Here is a 16291-nt window from a genome sequence, read left to right on the forward strand (position 1 = left end):
CAGACGTTAGCTAATCGCCCAGTTTTCCACGCACTTTTCTCTCGCGGCACTCGAACAAAAATCACAGGCGGGGGGTCAGGAGGTCATTGCAGCTTATCACAATGCAACACGGCACCCAGACACTCGAAACACTAGCAAAAAATTGTTTAAAAAATGACTTCAAGGCTTTGTCAAGGCTATCACCTCCGATTTTCATTAATTTTCTTGTAATTTATAATTTTTTTAGTTATTAACTCTGTGTTATCAGTCAGAGCCACGTGCTTAACGCGCCGCGTGTCACAATTGTATGAACTTTGTGCCGCGTTGTTGACAATGCCAAAAGCCAACAGCAGCAGCAGTTTCAGTGGCAGTGGCAGTGGCAGAAGTGGCAGCAGCAATGCCACTAGCAACAACGAAGTTGCCACACGCACACACTCACTTCCCCACACACACACACACACAGAGAGAGCGAGAGAGAGAGCTCTGTTAACTGGCTTCCTGGCTGGCTGGCCGGGACAAACTATTCGCCAAAAAGCAGAACCAAAAGCCAGAATAGCCAGCACCAAAAAATTAAAAAAAAATGAGGAACAGAAATCTAAGCCAGCAGCACCACTTGAACCGCTCACACACACACATAGAAATATTCATATACATATATATATATCCTATATCCCATATCCTATATAGTATAGGCATGGCAACGATTCCTCATCGCTGTTGTCGTCGTTTCAATTTCGGCCAGTTTCGGTTCAGTTGGGTTCACTTCATTGCTTAACTTAACTAAATGCTGCAGATGGCGGTAACACACACTGGCGCACTCACACACACACGAGCACACACACACACACACACATATGCTGGCAGCCCGACTTTAACTCAACTCACAAGAACAACAAAGGCCAAAGCTCGTGAACTCCGAGTTACGAGTGGATAGTAAACAGTGCGGGTCAAAATCGTAGCATACTTTTAAGGGTCCGACTGTCAGTGTTCATAAAGGGAGTCAAATTGTTGGTTTAATTAATTTAAAACTACTCTTTCCCCAAAATGAACAATAATAAAATATTATTGTTTTGAGAAAATAGTATTTTTAATCATTATTAAATTATTAAATATCAAAATAATCAAATTATCAGATATATTTGTAGGTTTTTGCTGATTCTACTTCATTTTGAGATTAACTAGACTTAAGATTGCAAGTTATCTAAGGTCAGATAAGATTAAATTCGAACTTTTTGACCGAAACTATATTTAGTTTTATGTTATCAATTAAAAAATCAACAATTAAGTTCATTTTTTTTAGGCAAAAATGCAACTGATTTTCCCGCATTTCCCAGGCAAAAATATGATTGATTTTAACTCATTTGTAAGTCCAAAATGTACTTTATAGGTTTTTTTTGAGGAACTTTACATATTTCTTTGCTGTTGCTGCTATCTAAACTCCTATTTATCTGGCCTTCATTGTGGCAATGTGAGTGTGTGTGCGTGTCTGACAGCCGAGGCAACATTTCAATTCGGCTTCGGGTCGTCGTCGTTCGTCGCAGTCGCTGTCGTTGTGTTGTCGTTGTGTTGTCGTTGTCGTTGTCGCGTTCGTCATTTTCGTAGTTTGTTTTGCTCGTTCGCTGGTCCCTCGGTTTCGTAACTTCGTCGCTGTGTGAGTGCCGTGTGTGCTGGTGTGAGTATGTGTGCGTTCGCATGACGATTAATGTTAATGTGTGTGCAGCAGCAGCGAAATGCACTGCGGAAAATCAAGGCTAACTGCAATGCAAGGGCAATAAAAGATAAGCAAACGAGATTGCATAATTTTCTTTAATAAATTCAGAGTATATAATAAAAATATTTTATGAATAATATTGCTTTAAAGATGTATTTAAAACTTATTTATACCTAAAATTTTTACCTTAGTACCATAAGCTTGGGTACTTCTTTTACCATTTAAATAATTGTATTATTATAATATATTTTTTAGACTGTGATTTTCTGGTTTAGTGCTTTTCATAGAAACATTTTAATGTCACAAAATCCTATCCTGAAATATATACTATATATATAGTATACACTATTTTTTGCTGTGTAAAAAAGCAGCTGTGTGGTAAATTATTACCAGCCTGGCCTCGACCAGCGGTAAAAATTCAATTGGGAGCCTTCCTGTTTCGTACAAGGGTAATTTCTTCTACTCTTATTTAAAATTATACAAATAAAATATGTTCCCATGAAAACAAATCAAATATGTGGTCTTACAAGACATTTGCATTATCATTTACCTAATTTCCTCCATAAATTCACCACCAAATGCTTATGGCAACTTATGGCTCGTAAAATCCAAGCACCCATTCATATTCCGAATCAAATTCAAATTTAAATTCCAATATCATGTTCCCCTCCATTAGGAGGTGGCGAGGGGTAAAAGGGGGTCAGATTGTGGCAAGGACGAAGGACAATTGTTGCCGGGTGTTGGGAATGGAATGGCATGGAATTGAATTGCATGTGCGATTGCAATTTGTCGACAGCGGCAGCAACATTGAGCATATGACGCATACGCAATGTTGGACCATGGATCATGGCCGGCTCTTTGGGCCTTTCACATTCACATTCACCGCGTTGTTGCTGCTGCTTTCCCCGTTGTTGCCATGCAAATTGCCCTGGCCCAGTGTCAGTGGTTGGGCGGTAAGGGGTCAGGGGTTAAGTGGGGCAGGGGGCTCCCCGTGGGTTGCATGCTCAAAGACCATGTGGCAAAAGCTGAACAAAGCCAGCACTGAAAGAAAAAAAATACTTGTACTTTTAATAAATAATATTGGGAAAATTATTTGTAAGACAAAAAGGATTACAAACTTAAGGTGCATTCAAAATACAAATGCTTTCATTAAAATTGAAAGTTATAAAATAGGATTTTGTTCAGTTACTGGTTTTTTTTTTAATAAACCATGGCTTTTGATTACCATTTCCTAGGTAAACAGCATAGTCAGCATTTTTTTGGCCTATTATTTTAATAAAATATCTGGTTTTTGGACTTGTTTTCCCATTTCTTCGCCTGTGAACCCAACTTAACTCAGCTGGCGCCGGCAACCTTCATGGCTAATAAGCAGTCACGGCACGTGAGGAGAATGGCGAAAGCGTTTCTTGGGGGGGGGCTACTCCAAAATATTATTGATCAAATGTTTGCGAAAGCCACAGGGAGACAGAGGTGGTGCTGGGGGCTGGGAACAAACAAATAAATCGGACAGAAAGCCACGAGTGCAGCGGATTGCATGGCAAAAAAAAACTGAAGATGAGGAAGCTGGGAGGCTGGTAAACTCGGGGGATCTTGCCCAGCTGGAAGTCGGACGGATGAAGGCACCCGCTCGACCAAGTCATTTGCCTCGAAGGCTGACAAAACGATTTGCAGGCTAAAAATAACAAAATTTATGGCCTTTTCTCCGCTTCCCGCCCCTCACTCACACACTCGCAGCAACGTGTGCGTGTGTGCCTAGAAAGTCGGAGAAATGATGGGGGAAAGTGAAGAGTAGGTTGTTTTTGCGGCTAACTGGTCATGGCCACGGTGAAGGCGACAACGACAACGACAACGACAACAAAACAAAGGCAAATCAATTAAAAAATTTTCGTGAAAACAAAACACAAGCCGAAACGGAAAATGGAAACCGAACAAAGAAAAACCAAAGACGAAAAGTGCTGGGCAAATATTTCCGCTTCACGTCAAGGTTGTGGCAATCAAAAGGCACACACCACTCGCAAAGGACGCCAAAGGACTCCAAAGGAGGGCCTGATGGGATTGTTTCGTGCCGTCCAACATATCCGCTTTGCCACTTCAACTGCCAACTTGGAACTCCAGGCAACTGCCCGCAAAATCGAGGAAAGCAATATGTTTACACAGCCAGAGGAATTAAGTGGTACAAATGGAAGAAATGTTAGATTTTCCATAGAATTATGTAATTTAAGCTCTTTCAAACTCTGAAAATGAGCTGTATGTTAAGTAAGAAAGTAATATAAATAATTTCTAAAATTTATAAATTTAAATAAAATATCATAGTAAAAATATTTAGAATTTAATACAAGCTTAAACAACCTACTTTTTAAAAATTACAATAGCTAAAACTCACTAAGTGGGGACTTCCATTAATAAATCCTAAAGCATTACACTGCAAGCAATTCCTTACTGCAAACTAGTCCAAAGTTGAGCTGGGATATGGGGACTGTATTTTGTATTTCTTTATTACACTAAGAAAAGTCGGTTATCGGTTCACATATTTACATCATTTTATAATTATCCTGCATGACAAACTGCTTTTGCCTGTCTCCATTCCGGTGAGGATCAATTTGAATTTACACACAAGCCACAGGCACACACATTGAAAAAATATGAAAAACAAAATTAGCAAATCGAATGCAACGAGCCGTTCAATGCAGTTTTTGGAATCGGATTTCGGAATTTCGATTTATGGGTAACTCAATTCTCGGATCTCCTGAGACTGGAGTTCACTACCTCTTCTTCTTGTGACGCATCTCTGCTGGCGAGCGCACATGGGGCGCCGCATGCATAATTCCAGACACCAGTTTTGTGAATTCTTTAGGGCACCCGCGCAACGCACGAAATCCACCGTTTCGTATTCTTTTTTATGATTTATGAGAAAGCGATGTGAACGGGCGCGCGCGCCACTAGAAAGTGCAACAGCGTGGCAGGTTGACACGGCCACAGCGAAAGTGGGTGGTTGGGTGGTTCCAGGTCGGCTTTGCGGTCCACAAAGACACCGACGATCGACAGTGGCTATGTTTTCTTCACCCTTCCTACCGGTGTTTCACCATTTTGCAACCCTTTTAAAAAAAAAATTTAACCTGAGGTTAGGCTTAACTTTAAGTTGATTTTAAATAACAGATGCCGCCAAGACTATACGATTATTTGTCACATAAGCTTACTTTATTGTTAGTTAATATTTGGTTGCATTTTTCCCAACTAAAACCTTTGTTTTCTGACAATTTTTTTAACTGGAGGCTATTTATTTAAGTCCAAGTAAATTTAAAATACCAGAAACCGCTAAAAACCTTTTAAATTTTAGTTATATTAAGCTGTTTTAATATAAGTTTACAGTTGAATAAAGTTTTCCAAACTGAAACCGTCTTGTTTTGACAAACCTGTTAACTGGAGGTTAAATTTTGTTTGTAAGAATTATAAATTTTCTTACTGATCGGTTAGAGAGTGTATTTAAAGGTCTGGTGCTAAGACCAGGCCTCCAGTCATGCTTTCTAATTTAATTTTCGAACAGCTTGAGCCTTGGCTTTGGCCAAAGTAGGAAATGCCAGAGAGGAAAGTGCCACCAAGGTGTACGAACAAAGAGAGGTTCCCGACCAAACAAGAGAGAGAAATTATGGTTAACCGGGAGAGGGAAACGGGGCAGGTGAGCTAAGACCCGGGAGACATGGGAGTCCGCTTGTTAGCGCATTTTAAGTAGCCGCCAAGGTTGACCCTTCGTCTTAATATTCATCACCTGTTCCCCTCTCACTCGCACTCAGTCAGTCCGTCTCTGTCGCTCCTTGAGTGAACACAAATGCAAGGCATATGCGCTTTTGGACCATGTTAATTAGCCGCCACGCCAATCGATGACAGCAAAGGAAAAAAATGAACAAAAAAATATAACAACATAGGAAAACCTAAATAGTTTGGCATTTTCCATTTCTAGGTTGGGTCATTCACGGTTGAAAATGACAAAAGAGATTACATGACCGCAGATAATGATCATCTGGCCAACTATTTTGGGGCTTGATGCCCCACAGATCATTATTCAAACGTTGCCCCGAGGCACCTGCAAATACATGTGTGCATATTTTCCAGACCGGGTCGTAAATGCTAAATGCTCGCTCCAGAGTAAATATTTAGAAAATAATAAAACCAAATTTAAATGCAGAATGGGAAAATAATGATTTAGCCGAAGCGCGTGCAGAGAAAAATAAAAACGAAAGAAAAAAGTAGAGGAAAGTCCAAAATCGCGTGGCAAACAAAAACGAAACGGCCCAAATATATTCGTATATATATAAGGGGGGAAACAACTGGGGACTGAGTTCTTCATAATCCCGAAACACACTGACTAAGGGCTTTTTTAATTGTCTCGCTAATAGCTTAGGAAACACAGCAGACCACTTGTTTTAATTATTTTGGTCTCATATCTGATATATTTCCGTACTTCAAGGACTGAAACAGTAAACCGTTTTTCCACAAAAACTTATGGTGGTTGATGTTTAAAAATACCAACCACGAAAGTTAACGAGCTTAACATTTTGTGTATTGTTTTTTATTTCGACTGTTAAAATTAATATTACAAAAAAATTGTATCCCTGGGTACAAAACCACGATAAAAGATATAACATTTTTCGAAAGAGATATTATCTGGATCCTAAATAATGTATTATTATTTTTCTCCGTGTCTTAGTTCAGTATATTTTAATCATTACCTTAAAAATACCAACCATAAAGAAAGGACTTCAAAATGGATCTGTATTCCGAGAATGTTTAGACCTGCATCAATTTATACTAACCTCACCTACTGTTAAAAATATCTATTACAATGTTTATTGTTGATTCATGGTATTAAAAACGATCCCAAACCATATGAATACGCCTATTATATCGTAGCTCCATAGATCTCATAGATGGGCTAAGGCTGCGACGGCGACGCGGGCAGAGGCGGCGGCAGCGACGGCGACTGAAGCAGCGGCGGGGGCAGAGGCGGTACGGAGGGAACGCTTACCTTGGCGCTTGGCTTAAGCTGCCGTGCGTCGTCGTGATGTGGGCCATGCAGGCGATCCATTCATCGACCTACTCCACTTTTTCTCGCTCTGCACAGTTGCACTTTGACCTCCTCTTTCTTGTTTCTTTGACTTTTCCGCGTCTTTAGTCGCTTTTCCAATTCTGTGCGACTTTCCTTTGGGGCGCCTGGCAAGTCGGAAAACACTTAAGACTCTACGGATCGTATATAGATCAGCCGATACACGCATACATATAGATACATACATATAGAGATGGTTGTGAGGGGAGACAAATAGACAGACGTCTAGATATATACTTATTTATATTCAAATGACAAAAGAAATGAAACGAAACAATTTTCATTTATTTTTCACTATGTTGTTTTTTTTTGTTTGGTTTTCCACGCAGCGACGTCGGCGTCGACGCAGGCAGAGGCGGGGCGTGTCAGGGGTGGATGAGAGGGGGCTTGAGGGGGCGGGGCCGCAGTTGTCGCACACATTTTTCACATTTTCACCGTGCCGCGCGGCACACACAAATGACAACAAAAAAGAAAGAACAACATTGGAAAAAAAAAACAGCACTCACAAAAAAATCAAGAATTTTACATATAATTGTGGGCAGTGTGCGTTAGAAAGAGAGAGATAAAAGCCGCTAGAGGGAGAGGGTAAATTCAGATTGACAACGTCATCAACGAGAATGACAACAAAGGCGACCAACGCGACACTTTTCACAAGAAAACCAAAGGAAAATGATCTTCGGATCTATCAGTTTTCACTACACAATCATCAATTGCACTCGAAAAAAAAATATGGCACCAACGTAGAATTTTACCCGCTTTATGTTTTATTTATTTTTGCATTTTTAGTATTTGTAAATGTAGTTTGTTTTCCTTTTTTTGGGTGAAATAAGTGCGAAGCGATCACCGGCGTGCGCGGTACTGAAGATCGCTCTGCTCGCAGGCCTCGAAGCGCTGCCGGCGTCGCAGTCGCGCCAGGCGCCGGCAGAGGCAGCGACGCCGGCAGCAGCGGGAAAATCCAGTCTATATACCAATGTTCATACAGTAATTACAGGTTTTATTTAAAAAATAACATATAATTAAGCAAAAAAAAGTATATCATTCATCAAGTTATAAATATAGTATTATATTATTCTGAAAATAAAAATATTTTTTATAAACAACCCATATTTTTAACTACAATCAATTGTTTATCTCCCCATTTTCGTGCAAAAAATGTTCTGCCAATTATAAAGCATCTTGTTTATGCAAAATAAATTATACTCAAAACGACCATAAATTCAAATATGAGGTGTTCGAAAAAGATGTTCTTTAAATCAACATAATACGTCACCTAGGCGATAATATTTACTGTAGCAATTCGAAAAGCGAATGTTAGTCCCAGAAGTGTGGGTGAGTGGTATTCAAACTGTCTAACTGGCAGTGTGTTTGTGGGAAAAGTGTTTTTCACGCAAATTGCTTGCAACGTCAACGGCCAGCGACGACCCAAAGAAACAGCATTTGGGAAATGCGTTCATGCATGGCCCAAATATGCGAATTAGTCCTTTATCAATAACAATATAAAATCTACAATCAAATATTTAATAAATCTAAATTTGATATGTAAAGAGATATATTAAATAAAACAAAGTTCTTAGGTACTCTTACCATACATATCATATCTTTTTCAACCTTTTACAAGATCTATTTAATCCCAAAACCTTGAGAGCCTTTCCGCATAAACGAGGTATTTAACGAAATCGTTAACCAATCACTTAGTGCCATGGCCAAGAGCCTTGTGAACCATTCTCGAATTGCATTCGATGATTTTCGTTGGGGAAAGCGGAAAATGGAAAGAGGTGGCTGGGAAAATGCCTGTCTGTCCTCGGCCTTGGTCCAAAATGCCTCGAACCCACGACAGATGCGATGAGCAACAAGTGGGAGGGCAGGGCGATACAGATAATCACGGCATCGAAACCCATCCATCCATCCAGCCAAGTATTTGATGAAATAAAACAAACAAACAAGCCGTGTTTGTGGGGGAATATCGATTACACAAATGACATGCAACAGAAAATCGATGGCAAGAGGCCCAGGAAAATGGGAAGCGTTTTCCGATGATAACAAGATGGCACGGCCTGCTCGATTTTCATCTGCCGAATGGCAATCGAGGCAAATGCAAAGTGCAGCTCCTGCACAATTTCAATTAATCACAAATATTTGAATTCCGCTGATGGAAAACAGCGGCCAACGGAGATACTCGGATGTGAATGAATGGGGCAGAAAACAATGTTGTTACACTTATAAGTGCGTTTTCATAGCCTCTCTAGACTAACAACATAAACATACCCAACACACTTACAATCGCCTGACCTTCACTCGTTTTTCATTTTCATTTTCATTTCACTCTCAAGGGGCGAAAAGCGAAGATTGCGCAAAGAGCCGTCGACCGTGTTGCCCTGTTTTCGTCAATTGTCGACAATATCTTTTTTAGTGCGCCTCTTTATTTGTTTAAAAAGAAAACTCATGAAAAAAGCAGCATTAAAACTATGAAACGGATCGAAGTCTAGCCAAAGGGAAGGTCAGCAATCGGGGAATCGAAGACCAGTGTACCCTATAATGATGTGATAACTAATTTAGGGTATTTTCTTTTAATATGTATATATAGAAAATTTGTAGCCTAATTATTTTTAGTTGAGCTTTCTCTATAAGAAAATCCTGACTCAAATAAAATATATAATTCTTGTTGCCCCTTTTTAAAAGAAAGCATAGGTAGTCAAACAAAGATCTAGACAAGCCTTTGTTATTAAGATGATAACTTAAGTATATAATATACATTTTATTCCCAAAGAATCAATATGATTCCTTCTAAAAAATAAATCTATAAACATTTTTTATGAGTAGAAAATATTTATTGATTTCTTTAAACATGCTGAGATATTTATGGTTATTTTAACCTAAGAAAATAAATTAAATTCAATCATAAAATGCTGAAAATCACCATACCCTGCTGATTATTTAAGTCGCAGAAGAAAACCCACACCCCTTGCCAAGTGGGTGGTTTGATGGGGATGCGGGGTGATTTTCCGCGAGAGAAACATTTTAATGCATTTTCACAATTCACAATTCCTGGCATTGCCTTTCATTTGCCGATTGATTGCCGTTGATGTTCGCACGAAAAACGTTTTGCGTGAGTAACAAGAAAATCGGGGGAAAATGGGCGGGTGGGAAAAGCGCGAAAAGTGGGTGGAGGAAAATTGTAGGAATGTTTGAGAGGGCAGCGCCGATGATGGATTGGCGTGAATGGATCATCCGAACGGATCATCATCTGCCAAGTGTATAAGTCTCAACCTCTTTTTCACTCTTCCGCGTTTTATTAGGAATTTTGGCATTTGGCTGCCTTGTTTTATATTTATAATACAAGTGTTCTATGATTTTGCAAGTACGCAAATGTTTATTCAAACGATGTAAATAATATTTAAAAGATTGACGAACTACTGATTGATAAGTTAAGTGATGAAAAACGAACTAAACAAAGTTCAAGGGTGGGATATTTTGGTTTATGTTGAGGAAATTATAAAATTGTATTACTTAAGTTGACCTTTCTGGTTGATCAGTAAGTGGGGAAATGTTTATAGATCCGAATCCTTTGCTTGGCCAAGCTCGACTTGTAAATAGGTATATTCTTATAATTCATGGCTTTTACTCACCTGCAATGAGAAAAAAAGAAGCATTAGTTAGTTTATGTAAGTACTCAAGTATTTTAGACTTTTAGAACCTTATACTATGATTTATTTTCGACTTAATGTTAATATTAAAGTATTTTAGACTATTAACTATTAAAAATTAAATAAAGTCTTATACTACAACTTATTTTACAGAATGGACAGTATTTTTCAGTCAGTGCTCTGGCTTTATTTTTGATTGGGGGTCAGGCCCTGACGTCACAACCGCAGTGACCCCATGACCTCGTTTGGCTTGATTCTTTTCCACTTCTCAGCCGTTTTCTTATTTTTCGCTGCGTTTCCGCTGGCTAAAAGGACATTGACACAATGCAGGCTAAAAGGATAAAAGGCTAAAAACGTGACTTTGGGGCAAGTGTGACGCTTTTCACCACACACTTGCATGCTCACAATTTTCCGGTTGTCGTAGATCGAGGTGAAGCTTTTCAGCTTGATGACGTCAAAGAGCTTGTTAAAAGGTCAATCATTAGTTGATGACGAGACAAAAAAGGATTTAAGGATTTGGAAATCTTACTTTCATATACCTAACATTAAATATTTTGGTTCAATGATTAATTCACTTAAAAAACACTGAACATATTAAAATATTAAAAATATTTTGTAAATAAAAACTGGACTTCCTTGCAAAATTACGATAACTTTGGAATGTGTGTTGATAAAGATTTCTGGTTTCCGAGGATGATAATGGAACCCGAATCGGCTTATATCAGTTTTTGGTGACCGTTATACTTTCGGTTATAAATTTTCAAATAGGGTTTGAGTACAGACTTTTCATTTAAACTTAAAAAAGAGAAAACTTTAAGGAAACTTAAGCTTTTGCGAGCTTGGAAAGCCTTAAAGCATTTCCCGTTAGCTTTTGTAAACTTTTTCGAATTTCCAATGCGCTGCTGCTGAATTTTCGAAGTTTTCAACAGGCAACGTCGACGCCGGCAGAGGCAGCGACGCCCACGCCAACTGCGACTGCGACTGCGACAGCGAACGAAGCAGCGGCAGAGGCAGCGAAATTCGCTCGGCTCGTCGGCATTTGTTGCTCAGCAGGAGTCAAAGGCGAACACGTGCTCACCGCCAGTCAGCGGCGCTCGGCATCTGCGGCAGATTGCACCACCGCCGACCCAAAACCACCCAGCACCACCCACTCAGCACCACCCACTGCCATCCCGCCCCCCATAAAGTCACGCTCCAACATCTCTCCTTTCCTGCGAATTTTCCTCCTTTTTTTTTGAGGCAATTGAAATGGCAAAGACAAGAGGAATACAATTGAAATAAATAAGGAAACGGGAAAATGGATAAACAAAATTGAAGTACGAAATTAAAATGTATCTCTTATTGAATGAAATATGTCTACCAACTAAAAAATAGCATATATTTTCAAATCTTAATTTTAACAAAAGGGAGTTTTTAGTGACATACGTTTAATTTAAGATTGGATTGTATGTAAATCTACTTTAAATTTAAAAAAAAAATTACTACAATTACGAAAATAAATTTAGAGAATAAGATAAATACTTCAATCTTGCAAGACAAAATGGTTCCAATGATTTTTAGAATTGTTCTTTAGAAATCGTTTAATTTAATCTATTTTGAAGAGCAAACTGAATTAAAACTTTAGCTGATAGATACCTTCAAAGCTGATAAAACATCTCCTTTGGAGTGCTCCTAAAATACCAATAATACTTAGTGAAAGACAAAAAAAAAGACTCCAGCTTTAAAATTCATTAAAAAATATTCTACGGACTTGGATCGCCTTAGCTTAGCTCTTCTGCTTCAGTTAAACTGTGAAAACATTTTCCTCTGTTGATTTTGTTGTTGTTTGCGTTGCCCTGCGAAAAGCCGAAGGCAAAAGCCTCCGCAGCGTCGAATTTCCTACTTTTTTGTGGTCTATTCCTCTGCGAGAGATAAGCACCTCCACTCGATGGTGTTCAATGCTTCCTGTTCGCCTTGCCCGCTTTCCTCGCTTTCCACGACTTTTCCTCGACCACCACCCTCATAAATATGCAAAGGAAATGCAAACCGAAGCAAACGAACCAAAGAAAACGCCCCCCCGCCGACCGAAAACAAATGGAGATGGATTGAGGAGATGCTGTCAGAAATTTCAACGCCGAATTCCACGCCCATTTCCGTTTTCCGCGACAGGCGGCAATTAAGAAATTACCTGAAGACATTTCCCACGCCTCAAAATTGTGGTGAGCTCTTTTTGTAGACAGGGAATATTTGTTTTGCTCTTACGTTTAATGTCTCGCAACTTTTCTCATTTGATGGTTTAGGAAGGAAAATGGGATTTTTTAGCAGTTCTTCAATTGTAGATTCGCCATATCAAGGCGTTCAGCCAAAAGACCGATAGTTTTGAGCAGCTAACATCCTAAGCTAACAATCCCAATCATTTTAAAGGAAATTTAATTTTTGACCCATTTTTGCATTTTTTGTCGTTTATTTTTGAGATTCCGATTTTGGTCAAAAATACTCATTTTTTGACGGTTTTTCTATCGTAGTTTAGCCAAATCAAGTCGAACAACCAAAAGAACGACATTTTTGAGCAGCTAACATCTTAAGCTAACGATCCCAATCATTTTAAAGGAAATTTAATTTTTGACCCAATTTGTCATTTTTTGTAAGGGGTTGCATCGTTTATTTTTGGGATTCAGATTTTGGTCAAAAATACCCATTTTTTAAAGGTTTTTTCATTGTAGTTTAGCCAAATCAAGTCGTACAGCCAAAAGAATGACATTTTTGAGCAGCTAACATCCTAAGCTAACGATCCCAATCATTTTAAAGAAAATTTAATTTTTGACCCAATTTGTCATTTTTTGTAAGGGGTTGCATCGTTTATTTTTGGGATTCAGATGTTGGTCAAAAATACCCATTTTTTAACGGTTTTTTGATTGTAGTTTAGCCAAATCAAGTCGTACAGCCAAAAGAATGAAATTTTTGAGCAGCTAACATCCTAAGCTAACGATCCCAATCATTTTAAAGAAAATTTAATTTTTGACCCAATTTTTCATTTTTTGTAAGGGGTTGCATCGTTTATTTTTGGGATTCAGATTTTGGTCAAAAATACTCATTTTTTAACGGTTTTTTGATTGTAGTTTAGCCAAATCAAGTCGTACAGCCAAAAGAATGACATTTTTGAGCAGCTAACATCCTAAGCTAACGATCCCAATCATTTTAAAGAAAATTTAATTTTTGACCCAATTTGTCATTTTTTGTAAGGGGTTGCATCGTTTATTTTTGGGATTCAGATTTTGGTCAAAAATACCCATTTTTTAACGGGTTTTTCATTGTAGTTTAGCCAAATCAAGTCGTACAGCCAAAAGAATGAAATTTTTGAGCAGCTAACATCCTAAGCTAACGATCCCAATCATTTTAAAGGAAATTTAATTTTTGGCCCAATTTTTCATTTTTTGTAAAGGGTTGCATCGTTTATTTTTGGGATTCAGATTTTGGTCAAAAATACTCATTTTTTAACGGTTTTTTGATTGTAGTTTAGCCAAATCAAGTCGTACAGCCAAAAGAATGAAATTTTTGAGCAGCTAACATCCTAAGCTAACGATCCCAATCATTTTAAAGGAAATTAAATTTTTGACCCAATTTTTCATTTTTTGTAAGGGGTCGCATCGTTTATTTTTGGGATTCAGATTTTGGTCAAAAATACTCATTTTTTAACGGTTTTTTGATTGTAGTTTAGCCAAATCAAGTCGTACAGCCAAAAGAATGACATTTTTGAGCAGCTAACATCCTAAGCTAACGATCCCAATCATTTTAAAGGAAATTTAATTTTTGACCCAATTTTTCATTTTTTGTAAGGGGTTGCATCGTTTATTTTTGGGATTCAGATTTTGGTCAAAAAATACTCATTTTTTAACGGCTTTTTGATTGTAGTTTAGCCAAATCAAGTCGTACAGCCAAAAGAATGAAATTTTTGAGCAGCTAACATCCTAAGCTAACGATCCCAATCATTTTAAAGGAAATTTAATTTTTGACCCAATTTTTCATTTTTTGTAAGGGGTTGTATCGTTTATTTTTGGGATTCAGATTTTGGTCAAAAATACCCATTTTTTAAAGGTTTTTTCATTGTAGTTTAGCCAAATCAAGTCGTACAGCCAAAAGAATGACATTTTTGAGCAGCTAACATCCTAAGCTAACGATCCCAATCATTTTAAAGGAAATTTAATTTTTGACCCAATTTTTCATTTTTTGTAAGGGGTTGCATCGTTTATTTTTGAGATTCCGATTTTGGTCAAAAATACTCATTTTTTGACGGTTTTTCTATCGTAGTTTAGCCAAATCAAGTCGAACAACCAAAAGAACGACATTTTTGAGCAGCTAACATCTTAAGCTAACGATCCCAATCATTTTAAAGTAAATTTAATTTTTGACCCAATTTTTCATTTTTTGTAAGGGGTTGCATCGTTTATTTTTGGGATTCAGATTTTGGTCAAAAATACCCATTTTTTAACGGTTTTTTCATTGTAGTTTAGCCAAATCAAGTCGTACAGCCAAAAGAATGACATTTTTGAGCAGCTAACATCCTAAGCTAACGATCCCAATCATTTTAAAGGAAATTTAATTTTTGACCCAATTTTTCATTTTTTGTAAGGGGTTGCATCGTTTATTTTTGGGATTCAGATTTTGGTCAAAAATACTCATTTTTTAACGGTTTTTTGATTGTAGTTTAGCCAAATCAAGTCGTACAGCCAAAAGAATGACATTTTTGAGCAGCTAATATCCTAAGCTAACGATCCCAATCATTTTAAAGGAAATTTAATTTTTGACCCAATTTTTCATTTTTTGTAAGGGGTTGCATCGTTTATTTTTGGGATTCAGATTTTGGTCAAAAATACTCATTTTTTAACGGTTTTTTGATTGTAGTTTAGCCAAATCAAGTCGTACAGCCAAAAGAATGACATTTTTGAGCAGCTAACATCCTAAGCTAACGATCCCAATCATTTTAAAGAAAATTTAATTTTTGACCCAATTTGTCATTTTTTGTAAGGGGTTGCATCGTTTACTTTTGGGATTCAGATATTGGTCAAAAATACCCATTTTTTAACGGTTTTTTCATTGTAGTTTAGCCAAATCAAGTCGTACAGCCAAAAGAATGAAATTTTTGAGCAGCTAACATCCTAAGCTAACGATCCCAATCATTTTAAAGAAAATTTAATTTTTGACCCAATTTGTCATTTTTTGTAAGGGGTTGCATCGTTTATTTTTGGGATTCAGATTTTGGTCAAAAATACCCATTTTTTAACGGGTTTTTCATTGTAGTTTAGCCAAATCAAGTCGTACAGCCAAAAGAATGAAATTTTTGAGCAGCTAACATCCTAAGCTAACGATCCCAATCATTTTAAAGGAAATTTATTTTTTGACCCATTTTTTCATTTTTTTTCAGGTTTCAGGTTTTTTTGAAAAAAATTGTTAAAATAATAAATAATCAGGTTTGAATGCCAGTAGATTGGAAATAAAACTACGAGTTCAACGAGGTATGACATTCCTTATTCTGACCTCTATTGGCAATTCGGCAGAAAAAACACTGATTTTTTAGGGAGGAAAAAGAAATCCATCAATCTGTAAGTTATTAAATAGTTTGCGGTTAGCTGACAGATTTCTTTAAGTGCAATTTCGGAATCCTTTTGAAGAACCTTATGCTTCAATCAGCCTGATTGAATTCTAGGCGAAGTCCTTGGGGAAGCAGGGAAATATGCTAATAAAATTTCAATTTCAGTTCCATCGAAAAAGTGGAGCTGCTAGCATATTTTTTCTTGTTTGTTTTTGGAAGCTTTTGGGTGTTGTGCTTGAGTTTTTATTGCTAACTGGGCCATAAAAGAAGCCAACTCTGAATGCACT

General features: G+C 37.6%; 1 protein-coding gene across 7 annotated transcripts in view; it reads right to left on the reverse strand.

The window, feature by feature from the left end:
• Nucleotides 1–16291, reverse strand: part of Sh (Potassium voltage-gated channel protein Shaker) — a 153640-nt gene that overhangs the window by 87112 nt on the left and 50237 nt on the right. For 2 of the 7 annotated variants that reach the window (XM_065867788.2, XM_036820811.3), the window contains exons 1-2: nt 4457–4527; nt 4226–4264 (exon numbers count right to left, since the gene is read on the reverse strand). The exons of 4 other annotated variants lie outside the window; for them this stretch is intronic. In XM_065867788.2, coding sequence (XP_065723860.2) covers nt 4226–4264; nt 4457–4512 — 95 coding nt within the window. In that variant the 5' untranslated portion in view covers nt 4513–4527. Of the gene's footprint in view, nt 1–4225; nt 4265–4456; nt 4528–6713; nt 6907–16291 lie in introns of those variants that run through there. One more of the 7 variants, XM_036820813.3, reaches the window with a different exon arrangement.

The sequence above is a fragment of the Drosophila suzukii genome, chromosome X (assembly GCF_043229965.1).
Source record: "Drosophila suzukii chromosome X, CBGP_Dsuzu_IsoJpt1.0, whole genome shotgun sequence".
In the NCBI taxonomy this organism is placed as follows: domain Eukaryota; kingdom Metazoa; phylum Arthropoda; class Insecta; order Diptera; family Drosophilidae; genus Drosophila; species Drosophila suzukii.